The sequence below is a fragment of the Rhinatrema bivittatum genome, chromosome 1, assembly GCF_901001135.1.
Source record: "Rhinatrema bivittatum chromosome 1, aRhiBiv1.1, whole genome shotgun sequence".
Taxonomy (NCBI): domain Eukaryota; kingdom Metazoa; phylum Chordata; class Amphibia; order Gymnophiona; family Rhinatrematidae; genus Rhinatrema; species Rhinatrema bivittatum.
Genome location: NC_042615.1, coordinates 839,039,382 through 839,051,095, shown reverse-complemented (window position 1 = coordinate 839,051,095; position 11,714 = coordinate 839,039,382). Strand labels below are relative to the sequence as shown.

At 53.3% G+C, this 11,714-nt stretch overlaps 1 protein-coding gene across 8 annotated transcripts in view; it reads left to right on the top strand.

Annotated features, from left to right (window-relative positions):
* Positions 1-2,662: 2,662 nt before the first annotated feature.
* LOC115079733 (NACHT, LRR and PYD domains-containing protein 3-like) overlaps positions 2,663-11,714 on the top strand; it is a 123,132-nt gene continuing 114,080 nt past the window's right edge. For 2 of the 8 annotated variants that reach the window (XM_029583543.1, XM_029583533.1), the window contains exons 1-3: positions 2,673-3,818; positions 5,907-6,016; positions 10,706-10,866. In XM_029583543.1, coding sequence (XP_029439403.1) covers positions 5,947-6,016; positions 10,706-10,866 — 231 coding nt within the window. In that variant the 5' untranslated portion in view covers positions 2,673-3,818; positions 5,907-5,946. Of the gene's footprint in view, positions 3,819-5,906; positions 6,017-10,705; positions 10,867-11,714 lie in introns of those variants that run through there. The other 6 variants (XM_029583550.1, XM_029583595.1, XM_029583586.1 and 3 more) reach the window with 6 other exon arrangements.

The following is an 11,714-nucleotide window of genomic DNA, read 5'->3' as shown; positions in this document are numbered from 1 at the left end:
TGCTGTTTCTGTTTCTTTTCTTTCTACTGTACACAGATGTTAAATGCTTTCTCATTATTTTGAAATTATTTAAAAAAACAAATGTTAAGAAGCAGAAGAGCCTGCTAAGCACGAGTAAGAGCAGCGCACGGATGCTGGAGGAGCCCTGGGGTGAGAGACCCTTTACTCCCTGTGCCTGGAAGGGCTTTTCCTGCCCACCGGGACCCCCATCTCACCTAACCCTCTCCCAACTAAGCACAGAAAAGACTGCGGTGCTACAAACATTTCCAACTAATTTATCAGTAAAGACTTTAATTTTCAATCCTAAGCCAGGGCGTCCAGCGTCTTGGGCAAGCAGCACTCGGAGAGAAGAGATTACACCTCTCCCAGCCATAAGCAGAAGGAAGTTATCCCCCTGCACTGTGCCCTGAAAGGACCCTCCCCCCAATAATGCACACCCTGGGGAAGGGGCCTCAGAGAAGAGCTAGCAGGGTCCCTGCCCCAGAGAGCTTACACACTGCCTTATGGGCAGGCACAGGGCTGCGATTACACAGGGAACCCGCCCTCTCCCAGCCTTAAGCAGAAGGAAGTTATCCCCCTGCACTGCGCCCTGAAAGGACCCTCCCCCTAATAATGCACACCCTGGGGAAGGGGCCTCAGAGAAGAGCTAGCAGGGTCCCTGCCCCAGAGAGCTTACACACTGCCTTATGGGCAGGCACAGGGCTGCTATTACACAGGGAACCCGCCCTCTCCCAGCCTTAAGCAGAAGGAGGTTATCCCCCCTGCACTGCGCCCTGAAAGGACCCCCCCCCAATAATGCACATCCTGGGGAAGGGGCCTCAGAGAAGAGCTAGCAGGGTCCCTGCCCCAGAGAGCTTACACACTGCCTTATGGGCAGGCACAGGGCTGCCATTACACAGGGAACCTGCCCTCTCCCAGCCATAAGCAGAAGGAAATTATCCCCCCTGCACTGTACCCTGAAAGGACCCTCCCCCCCCCAATAATGCACACCCTGGGGAAGGGGCCTCAGAGAAGAGCTAGCAGGGTCCCTGCCCCAGAGAGCTTACACACTGCCTTATGGGCAGGCACAGGGCTGCGATTACACAGGGAACCCGCCCTCTCCCAGCCATAAGCAGAAGGAAGTTATCCCCCTGCACTGCGCCCTGAAAGGACCCCCCCAAATAATGCACACCCTGGGGAAGGGGCCTCAGAGAAGAGCTAGCAGGGTCCCTGCCCCAGAGAGCTTACACACTGCCTTATGGGCAGGCACAGGGCTGCTATTACACAGGGAACCCGCCCTCTCCCAGCCTTAAGCAGAAGGAGGTTATCCCCCCTGCACTGCGCCCTGAAAGGACCCCCCCAAATAATGCACACCCTGGGGAAGGGGCATCAGAGAAGAGCTAGCAGGGTCCCTGCCCCAGAGAGCTTACACACTGCCTTATGGGCAGGCACAGGGCTGCCATTACACAGGGAACCCGCCCTCTCCCAGCCTTAAGCAGAAGGAAGTTATCCCCCCTGCACTGTGCCCTGAAAGGACCCTCCCCCCCCAATAATGCACACCCTGGGGAAGGGGCATCAGAGAAGAGCTAGCAGGGTCCCTGCCCCAGAGAGCTTACACACTGCCTTATGGGCAGGCACAGGGCTGCGATTACACAGGGAACCCGCCCTCTCCCAGCCTTAAGCAGAAGGAAGTTATCCCCCCTGCACTGTGCCCTGAAAGGATCCCCCCCAAATAATGCACACCCTGGGGAAGGGGCCTCAGAGAAGAGCTAGCAGGGTCCCTGCCCCAGAGAGCTTACACACTGCCTTATGGGCAGGCACAGGGCTGCTATTACACAGGGAACCCGCCCTCTCCCAGCCATAAGCAGAAGGAAGTTATCCCCCTGCACTGCGCCCTGAAAGGACCCTCCCCCCAAATAATGCACACCCTGGGGAAGGGGCCTCAGAGAAGAGCTAGCAGGGTCCCTGCCCCAGAGAGCTTACACACTGCCTTATGGGCAGGCACAGGGCTGCGATTACACAGGGAACCCGCCCTCTCCCAGCCATAAGCAGAAGGAAGTTATCCCCCCTGCACTGCGCCCTGAAAGGACCCGACCCCCCCCCCAAATAATGCACACCCTGGGGAAGGGGCATCAGAGAACAGCTAGCAGGGTCCCTGCCCCAAAGAGCTTACACACTGCCTTATGGGCAGGCACAGGGGTGCGATTACACAGGGAACCTGGCTTCTCCCCGCCATAAGCAGAAGGAAGTTATCCCCCCTACACTGCGCCCTGAAAGGACCCCCCCCCCCACCCCCCAAATAACGCACACCCTGGGGAAGGGGCATCAGAGAAGTCCATTACCTGCTATTAAGTTCACTTAGAGAATAGCCACTGCCATTAGCAATGGTTACATGGAATAGACTTAGTTTTTGGGTACTTGCCAGGTTCTTATGGCCTGGATTGGCCACTGTTGGAAACAGGATGCTGGGCTTGATGGACCCTTGGTCTGACCCAGTATGGCATTTTCTTATGTTCTTATGTTCTTATGAGAACAGCTAGCAGGGTCCCTGCCCCAGAGAGCTTACACACTGCCTTATGGGCAGGCACAGGGCTGCGATTACACAGGGAACCCGCCCTCTCCCAGCAGCTCTGATGTTTACTCTTATGACTAAAGGGAGGCGGAAAGGCAGAGCAGGGAAGTCCCGTGGCGCCTGCACTGAGGGGAGGGAGGAGGAGGCGGCTCTGATCAGACCGGAAGTGCTGCTGCTGCAGGAAAGTGCACGCAGCCTCTGCCTATGGGGTGTCTGCTGTCTCAGGACTCCCACACCCCCTAACTGGGGCTCTGCTTCTCATTAAGCTGGGGCTCGGGGGGGGGGGGGGGGTTAACTTTTTTAACTGGGGCTCCTTTAACTGGATGCCGATTCCCCTCAGCTGGGTCTCTGGGGCTTTTGATCTCTTTTAACTGGTGCTCTCTTTTAGGAGGGGCTCTGGTGCTCTGGGTCTCTTAGCAGGGGCTCTGGGGCTCTTTTAGGACGGGCTCTGGGGCTCTTTTAGGAGGGACTCTGGTGCTCTGTGTCTCTTTTAGGTGGGGCTCTGGTGCTCTGGGTTTCTTTTAGGAGGGACTCTGGTGCTCTGGGGCTCTTTTAGGAGGGGCTCTGGGGCTCTTTTAGGAGGGGCTCTGGGTCTCTTTTTACTGGATGCTGATTCCCCCAGGCTCTGGCTCTGATTCCCCTCAGCTGGGTCTCTGGGGCTTTTGATCTCTTTTAACTGGTGCTCTCTTTTAGGAGGGGCTCTGGGTTTCTTTTAGGAGGGGCTCTGGTGCTCTGGGTCTCTTTTAGGACGGGCTCTGGTGCTCTGGGTCTCTTTTAGGAGGGGCTCTGGGTTTCTTTTAGGAGGGGCTCTGGTGCTCTGGGTCTCTTTTAGGACGGGCTCTGGTGCTCTGGGTCTCTTTTAGGAGGGGCTCTGGGTTTCTTTTAGGAGGGGCTCTGGTGCTCTGGGTGTCTTTTAGGAGGGGCTCTGGGGCTCTGGGTGTCTTTTAGGAGGGGCTCTGGGGCTCTCTTTACTGGATGCTGATTCCTCCGGGCTGAGGCTCAGGCTCTGATTCCCCTCAGCTGGGGCTCTTTTAGGAGGGGCTCTGGTGCTCTGGGGCTCTTTTAGGAGGGGCTCTGGGTCTCTCTTTACTGGATGCTGATTCCCCGGGGCTGAGGCTCAGGCTCTGATTCCCCTCAGCTGGGGCTCTGGGGCTTTTGATCTCCTGTATCCGGGGCTCTGTGAGCAGCGGGTAAGGCAGGATTGCTTCTCCTCTCAGGATGTGGATTATGAATGGATAAGTGACTCCCTTCATCCGAAGGACACATGGTGAGTGCGCTCAAGTTTACCTTCCACTTCTTACTCACTGTCAGGCTGATACAGTACGGTGCTCTCCGGCGGCGCGCACTGCTAACCCGCGATTGGATGCGCGTTTTCCATGCGCTAGCTTTACCCCTTATTCAGTAAGGAGCAATAGCGCGTCGAAAACGCACGTCCAACCTCCTGAAACTAATAGCGCCCGCAACATGCAAATGCATATTGATGACCCTATTAGTTATGCGCGTGGGATACGGAAAGTAAAATGTGCAGCCAAAGGTAGGCGCTAATTTCTGCCGGGGCCGGGGAAGTGCACAGAAAAGCAGTAAAAACTGCTCTTCTGTGCACCTTCCGAGTTAAAATCACAGCGATATTAAGTCGGAGGCCGCAAAAGTAAAAAAAAAGTTAAAAATAAAAAAAAATTTAAATTGGCTCACGGGTTGAAAACCGGACGCTCAATTTTGCCAGCGTCCGGTTTCTGATCACGTGACTGTCGGCGGGTTTGAGAACCAACGCTGGCAAAATTGAGCGTCGGCTGTCAAACCCGCTGACAGCCGCCGCTCCTGTCAAAAAGGAGGCGCTAGGGACGGGGAGGGGAATGTGAGAGGAGAGACTGAGACAGGTCAGGGAGGGAGGAGAGGCTGACAGGGAGGAGGAGAATAGAAGGGGGAGGGGAATGTGAGAGGAGAGACTGAGACAGGTTAGGGAGGGAGGAGAGGCTGACAGGGAGGAGGGGAATAGAAGGGGGGAGGAGAATGTGAGAGTAGAGACTGAGACAGGTTAGGGAGGGAGGAGAGGCTGACAGGGAGGAGGAGAATAGAAGGGGGGAGGGGAATGTGAGAGTAGAGACTGAGACAGGTTAGGGAGGGAGGAGGGGAATAGAAGGGGGGAGGAGAATGTGAGAGTAGAGACTGAGACAGGTTAGGGAGGGAGGAGAGGCTGACAGGGAGGAGGAGAATAGAAGGGGGGAGGGGAATGTGAGAGTAGAGACTGAGACAGGTTAGGGAGGGAGGAGAGGGCGAGGCACATGAGGGGGAGGGCATGGGACAGGTTATTTATTTTAATGTTTCTGTTGTGATCAGAACAGAATCAGAGTTAGGAAGCGGGAGCGGGAGGAGAGAAGCTGGGTTATGGAGAGGAAGAGGGAGGAGCGGAGGAGAGAAGCTGGGTAAGGGAGAGGAAGAGGGAGGAGCGAAGGAGAGAATCCGGGTTATGGAGAGGAAGGGGGAGGAGCGGAGGAGAGAAGCTGGGTTAGGGAGAGGAAGAGGGAGGAGCGGAGGAGAGAAGCTGGGTTAGGGAGAGGAAGAGGGAGGAGCGGAGGAGGTTGGGTTATGGAGAGGAAGAGGGAGGAGCAGAGGAGAGAAGTTGGGTTATGAAGAGGGAGGAGCGGAGGAGAGAACTGGGTTATGGAGAGGAAGAGGGAGGCGCGGAGGAGAGAAGCTGGGTTATGGAGAGTAAGAGGGAGGCGTGGAGGAGAGAAGCTGGGTTAGGGAGAGGAAGAGGGAGGAGTGGAGGAGAGAAGCTGGGTTAGGGAGAGGAAGAGGGAGGAGTGGAGGAGAGAAGCTGGGTTAGGGAGAGGATGAGGGAGGAGTGGAGGTGAGAAGCTGGGTTAGGGAGAGGAAGAGGGAGGATGGAAGGAGAGCTGGGTTAGGGAGAGGAAGAGGGAGGAGTGGAGGAGAGAAGCTGGGTTAGGGAGGGATGAGGGAGGAGTGGAGGATAGAAGCTGGGTTAGAGAGGAGAGGGAGGATTGTAGGAGAGAAGCTGGGTTGGAGGGAGAGGCAGATGGAGGAGAGAAGCGGGTCTAGGGAGGACGAGGAGGAGAGAAGGGGTAGGAGGAGATGGAGAGTGAGAAGAGAGCTGGGGTTAGGGAGAGGATGAGGGAGGAGTGGAGGAGAGAAGCTGGTTAGGGAGAGGAACGAGGGAGGAGGGAAGAGAGAAGCATGCGGTTAGGAGAGAAGAGGGAGGATAGGTGGAGGAGCGAGAAGTTGGGTTATGGAGCGGAAGAGGAGGACGTGAGGAGAGAAGTTGGGTTATGGAGAGGAAGATATGAGGGTGCGACCCCTGCTCATCAGCTGAACGTTCTTGTGTTTTGTGTTTCAGGCTGCGGAGCTGCAGGGAGCTGGACGGTAGGACTGGCGAGATGGACTCGGGGGTCAGAGAGAGGGGTCATCTCCCTCCCGGGCCCCCTCTGCAGGACACCAGAAGCTCAGGTATGCGGAATCTGCTGTAAGTGCTGCCTTTCCTGCCATGAGCCGACCCGTGGCACGTTAAACGTTTTATAATTCAGAACTTTTCTAAATTCTCTGCAGATCTTATGTCAGCAAAATCGTTAATAAAAGTAATGGAGCCCCAGGCGATAAACCCCTCCAGTTCCAGGCGAGAGCCTTTTTCCAAGCAGGAAATAATGAATGCCAGATCTTTAGCAAGCACTGACCGCGACAGAGAGTCAAAATTATATAACAATTATATTATTTCAGGGGCAGGCAGCAAAAACACAGGCAGGTTACACTCACTGTCAAAGTGCGGCTGTAGGCATGAGTCGCTTTCAAAGTTTTCCTACTAAATTTACCTGAATATAGGTTTGCACCTACGAAAATGTATACATGTGAAGGAGAATGTTCAAAACATTATGGACTTATTTTCAAAGGAGTTATGCACATAAATGTAACATACTATTGTAGCAATTTTCAAAAGCCATTTACATTCGTAAAGTGCATTATATGTATCTGCTTTTGGAAATCAAGCCCTTTGTGCATAGAAATTACCACATATATTTATTTATTTATTTTTAGCTTTTATATTTGTTGCCAGAGGATGTGGTTAGTGCAGTTGGGTTCAAAAAAGGTTTGGATAAGTTCTTGGAGGAGAAGTCCATTACCTGCTATTAATCAAGGTTACTTAGGGGCGGATTTTCAGAGCCCTGCTCGCGTAAATCCGCCCAAAACCGGGCGGATTTACGCGAGCAGGGCCCTGCGCGCCGGGAAGCCTATTTTACATAGGCCTCCCGGCGCGCGCAGAGCCCCGGGACTCGCGTAAGTCCCGGGGTTTTCGGAGTAGGCGTGTCGGGAGGCGTGTCGGGGCAGGGCCGGAGCGCGCGGCGTTGCGGGGGCGGGTACGGGGGCGTGGCTACGGCCCGGGGGCGTGGCCGCGCCCTCCGTACCCGCCCCCAGGTCGCGGCCCGGCGCGCAGGAGGCCCGCTGGCGCGCGGGGATTTACGCCTCCCTCCGGGAGGCGTAAATCCCCCGACAAAGGTAGGATGGGGGTTTAGACAGGGCCGGGCGGATGGGTTAGGTAGGGGAAGGGAGGGGAAGGTGAGGGGAGGGCAAAGGAAAGTTCCCTTCTAGGCCGCTCCGATTTCGGAGCGGCCTAGGAGGGAACGGGGGTAGGCTGCGCGGCTCGGCGCGCGCAGGCTATACGAAATCGATAGCCTTGCGCGCGCCGATCCAGGATTTTAGCCGATACGCGCGACTACGCGCGTATCGGCTAAAATCCAGCGTACTTTTGTTTGCGCCTGGAGCGCAAACAAAAGTAGGCTGTTCGCGCTCGTCTGAAAATCTACCCCTTAGGGAATAGCCACTGCTATTAATTGCATCAGTAGCATGGGATCTTCTTAGTGTTTGGGTACTTGCCAGGTTCTTATGGCCTGGTTTGGCCTCTGTTGGAAACAGGATGCTGGGCTTGATGGACCCTTGGTCTGACCCAGTATGGCATTTTCTTATGTTCTTATGTTCTTGCATTGGATACAAATCAAACCGGTTTACAGTGAACAGTAAGAACTTGCCAGTGGGCTTTACAAAGAACAAGATACATCTAAGCAAAAACTTTAAGTAACATAGTGTGCAACTTAAGTAACAATATATACACATTGGTAGCCTCTGCTCGCATGCTTATAAATGTAAAAAACGCACATATTTCACATGCACATGTGTAGAAAAGGGGCAAACACGCAAAGACGCTCACATACATTTCCCAGCGTGCTCAGGTGTTTTTAGACCCAGTAATTATCTGGCGTAAGGGCTAATAAATGTGATTATTGTGTGGTACTGACCTGGGTGGGAGGTCTCTAATGACCTGAACAAGGGCTGGGCAAATTGATGGATGCACTGATAAACTGCTTATTCCCTGTATGTCCCCGGATCAGTGCAGAGCCTCCTTTCCAGCAGGTGGAGACAGAGAAAAACTGGAAGGGTGTCCTATATCAGGACAGTGCTCCCCCTGTGTCCCTTCAGTATTTCTCTGTCTCCAGCAGTTTTTGGTTTGCGGAAGTTTCTTCTTCCTCCTTTCTCCAGTTGTAAGGATCAAGCAAGCATTTGTTAATTCTCAGTATTTAAAAAGTGAAAGAAAAAAAAGTTTAGTCATCAGGAGCAGTTTCGTTCTGACTCCTCGCTCTTGCTTGGGCCTAGGGGGGCCCTGTCCCCTTGATTCCTTCAGCCTAGGACCCTGTTTCCCGGTGGCCTCTTGCCTGTCTCTGGGGTGATACTGGAGGTCCAGTCCCTCCCCCGTTGAGACCCCTGAGAAGTTTCATGCCTTGGGTCTCTTGTTGTCAGAGAAGTAAACTTCCTCTGTCACTTTAAGCTGTCTGGAAAAAAAAAAAAAGGGAAGTTTGTCTTTTTTATTAATCAGTACCTTGGACAAGGACCGGCAGCTTACGGGGGCGGAGAGCAGTTTTCCCTCTCTCCCGCTCGCAGCCAGGCAGCAGCTCCTCACCCCCCTCCTAATGCTGCGATCGCCATTTTGTATTGCATGCGAGGAGCCGGCTTCGCGGCTCTCCCGTGACAGGGCACGTTCTAATTGTTTAACTGGCGGCAGGGTCCCTCCTCGGTGCAGGTGAAGTCAGCTGCCCGCGTTCCAGCCAGCAAGCGCGCTGCTAGGCCGGCCCTGAAAACCGCGGGAACGGCGGCCATCTTGTTTCTTTACCGGACAGGGGAAGGGATTCTGAAGTTCAGCAATCCCCCCCTGATTTAAGCCCACTGGACTCTCCGGATTTGATCCCGGACCCTCAGGACGATATCCCCCTCCTCCAATGCCCATGAAAGCCCCCTCTCATTTTCCCACTGGTTTTGTACTTCTGTTACACAAAGGTTACGTCGCTAGCTTGCCGCAGCAGGACGATCCCCCCAAAGACCCCCCACCGGTGAAGCTTTCTATAGGCCCCACCTGCAAAGGTGCTTAGGGTATCTACAGACTAAGGACCCAAACTCCCAGGGGACTAATCGGGTTCAGACCATACCAGGGGTGCAAATCCCGCCGGATCTTCCTACCCCACCTCCTCAGCTTCCAGACCCTGCTCCGGATGCAGAGACTTCGACTCAGAGCCCCCCAGTCGAAGGGGATAGCCTGCGGGTCTTAAGCTTGTTCCAGCGGGAGGAGCTGGACCCGCTCATCCCTTTTGTTCTAGCCGAGGTGGGCATAGATGCCCCTCCGGAGGAAGCCGCAAGTACCCCAATTTCCAGTAACATGGACCCTGTCCTGGCAGGACTGAGAGCCCCTCCACATACCTTCCCTTTTCATCCTATGCCAATGCAGTTACTACTTCGGGAATCCAGGTTATGGGTGAGCAGAGCAGTGGACAAGCTCTGTCCCCTCCCGGACCACTGCCTAGAGATGCTCAAGGTCCCAAAGGTGGATGCTTCGGTTTCCACTGTCACAAGGAGAACCACCCATCCCGGTGGTTGGGGCAACGGCTTTGAAGGATCTTCAGGATCGGAAGTATCTCAAAAGGATCATTGAAGTTTTGGCACTCTGTGTTCGGCCGGTCTGCAGCAGTCTCATGCAGCAGGCAGGTCTCAGGTGGGTTCAACAACTACTCAGCACCCAGGACCTCCCGTCTGCAGAGGCGGAACAGGCGGAGAGGCTGGAGGCGGTGGTTGCGTATGAGGCTGATGCCCTCTATGATCACTCAGGGTGCAGGCCAGAGCCATGGTTTCAGTGGTGTTGGCCAGATGCCTCCTCTGGCTGAGAAATTGGGCGGCAGACTACTCTTCTAAATCGCAGCTGGGCCCTCTCCCATTCAAGGGTAAGTTGCTTTTTGGGGAGGACCTGGAACAGCTTATCAATTCTTTAAGCGACAACAAGATTCATAAACGGCCTGAGGACCGCCCTAAGCAGTCCTTTTTTCATTCGTGCTCTCGTTTCAGGGGGCAGCGCAGGTACAGCAAGCCACGGGGGGCTTCACAAAGAAATTCCTCCACTAGATCTCAATCATGGTCTCATTCCTTTTGTGGACGACGGCCGTTCCAGGATGGTACCCCTCAAGCATCCACCCCAAAGTGAGGTTCCAATAGTAAGAAAAGTAAATCAAGTGCCTGTAACTAAAAACTCACCTGAGCTAAAAAATTCTAACTTATCCCTATCAATTAAAAAGCAGAATGAAAATGCAAACAAAAAACAAACTTTGAAATGTTTGTATGCTAATGCCAGAAGTCTAAGAAGTAAGATAGGAGAATTAGAATGTATAGCAGTGAATGATGACATAGACTTAATTGGCATCTCAGAGACATGGTGGAAGGAGGACAACCAATGGGACAGTGCTATACCGGGGTACAAATTATATCGCAATGACAGAGAGGAGCAGTCGGGAGGAGGTGTGGCGCTTTATGTCCGGGATGGCATAGAGTCCAACAGGATAAACATCCTGCATGAGACTAAATGCTCAGCAGAATCTATCGGGGGGATTTTAAATCCCCGGTGCTTGGAAATTGCAGCAGAGCTGAGCGCGCACTGAGCACAATTTCAGAATGACCTGGCCACGCACACATCTGCCGGCACATGTGGAAGAGCCGGGATTTTGAAAAGGTGTGGGCCGGCCAGGGCATGTTTAATGAGTGTCCCATCGTGGAATGCTTGTTAAACGAACTTCCTGTTAATACGTCTGAGCACACTATCCCAAATTCTCCTAGATGCTGAGCTGAGGCAGATTCTCACCTCCTTTGATGACAGAGACCTGCGCAGGATCACCACCTTATACCAGCCAAGACTGCAGCAAGCAATGAACGAAATTAGCTGCACCATCTCTGCAATTCTACACCAGAAAAACCTGATCACAGACACAGAGCAACAGGTAATGAGAGTGACAGCCCTGAGAGACACAGGAGGGACTCACAGACACAGAGCATCAGATAATGAGAGTGAGAGACAGAGTGAGAGTGACAGCCCTGAGAGACACAGGAGAGACTCACAGACACAGAGCATCAGATAATGAGAGTGAGAGACATAGTGAGAATGACAGCCCTGAGAGACGCAGGAGGGACTCACAGACACATTGCATCAGATAATGAGAGTGAAACAGCATCAAATAATGAGTGAGAGACAGAGCGAGAGTGCTAAGAGTGAGCATGAGGGAGGGGAGACATGGGAGGAATTCACAGACAGAGCATCAGATAATGAGAGTGAGAGACAGAGCGTGAGGGTGGAGAGACACTGGAAGGACTCACAGATACAGAGCATCAGGTAATGAGAGTGAGAGACAGTGAGAATGCTAAGCGTGAGCATGAGGGCGGGGAGACACGGGAGGGACTCTCAGATATAGAGGGGAATAGAAGCCTGGCTGTTTCATGGTGATTCTTGGATGACTGGATATGGAGATCTTTGACCTGTGTTGTTCTGGAGATGTTTGACCCGTGTTGTTCTGTGCTGATCTAGTTCTGGAGATGTTTGACCTGTGTTGTTCTGTGCTGATCTGGTTCTGGTTGGGATGTTTGACCCGTGTTGTTCTGTACTGATCTGGTTCTGGACATGTTTGACCCGTGTTGTTCTGTGCTGATCTGGTTCTGGTTGGGAATGTTTGTATCTTTATTGTCCTTTGATTTATGTGTCTGGGTTCTTCAATGTTTGTGCTTTGTTTCTTTGTTCGATGTTTTTATTACTTATTTTACTGTTTTTATATGTACGTGTTTATTTGCTTGCTCA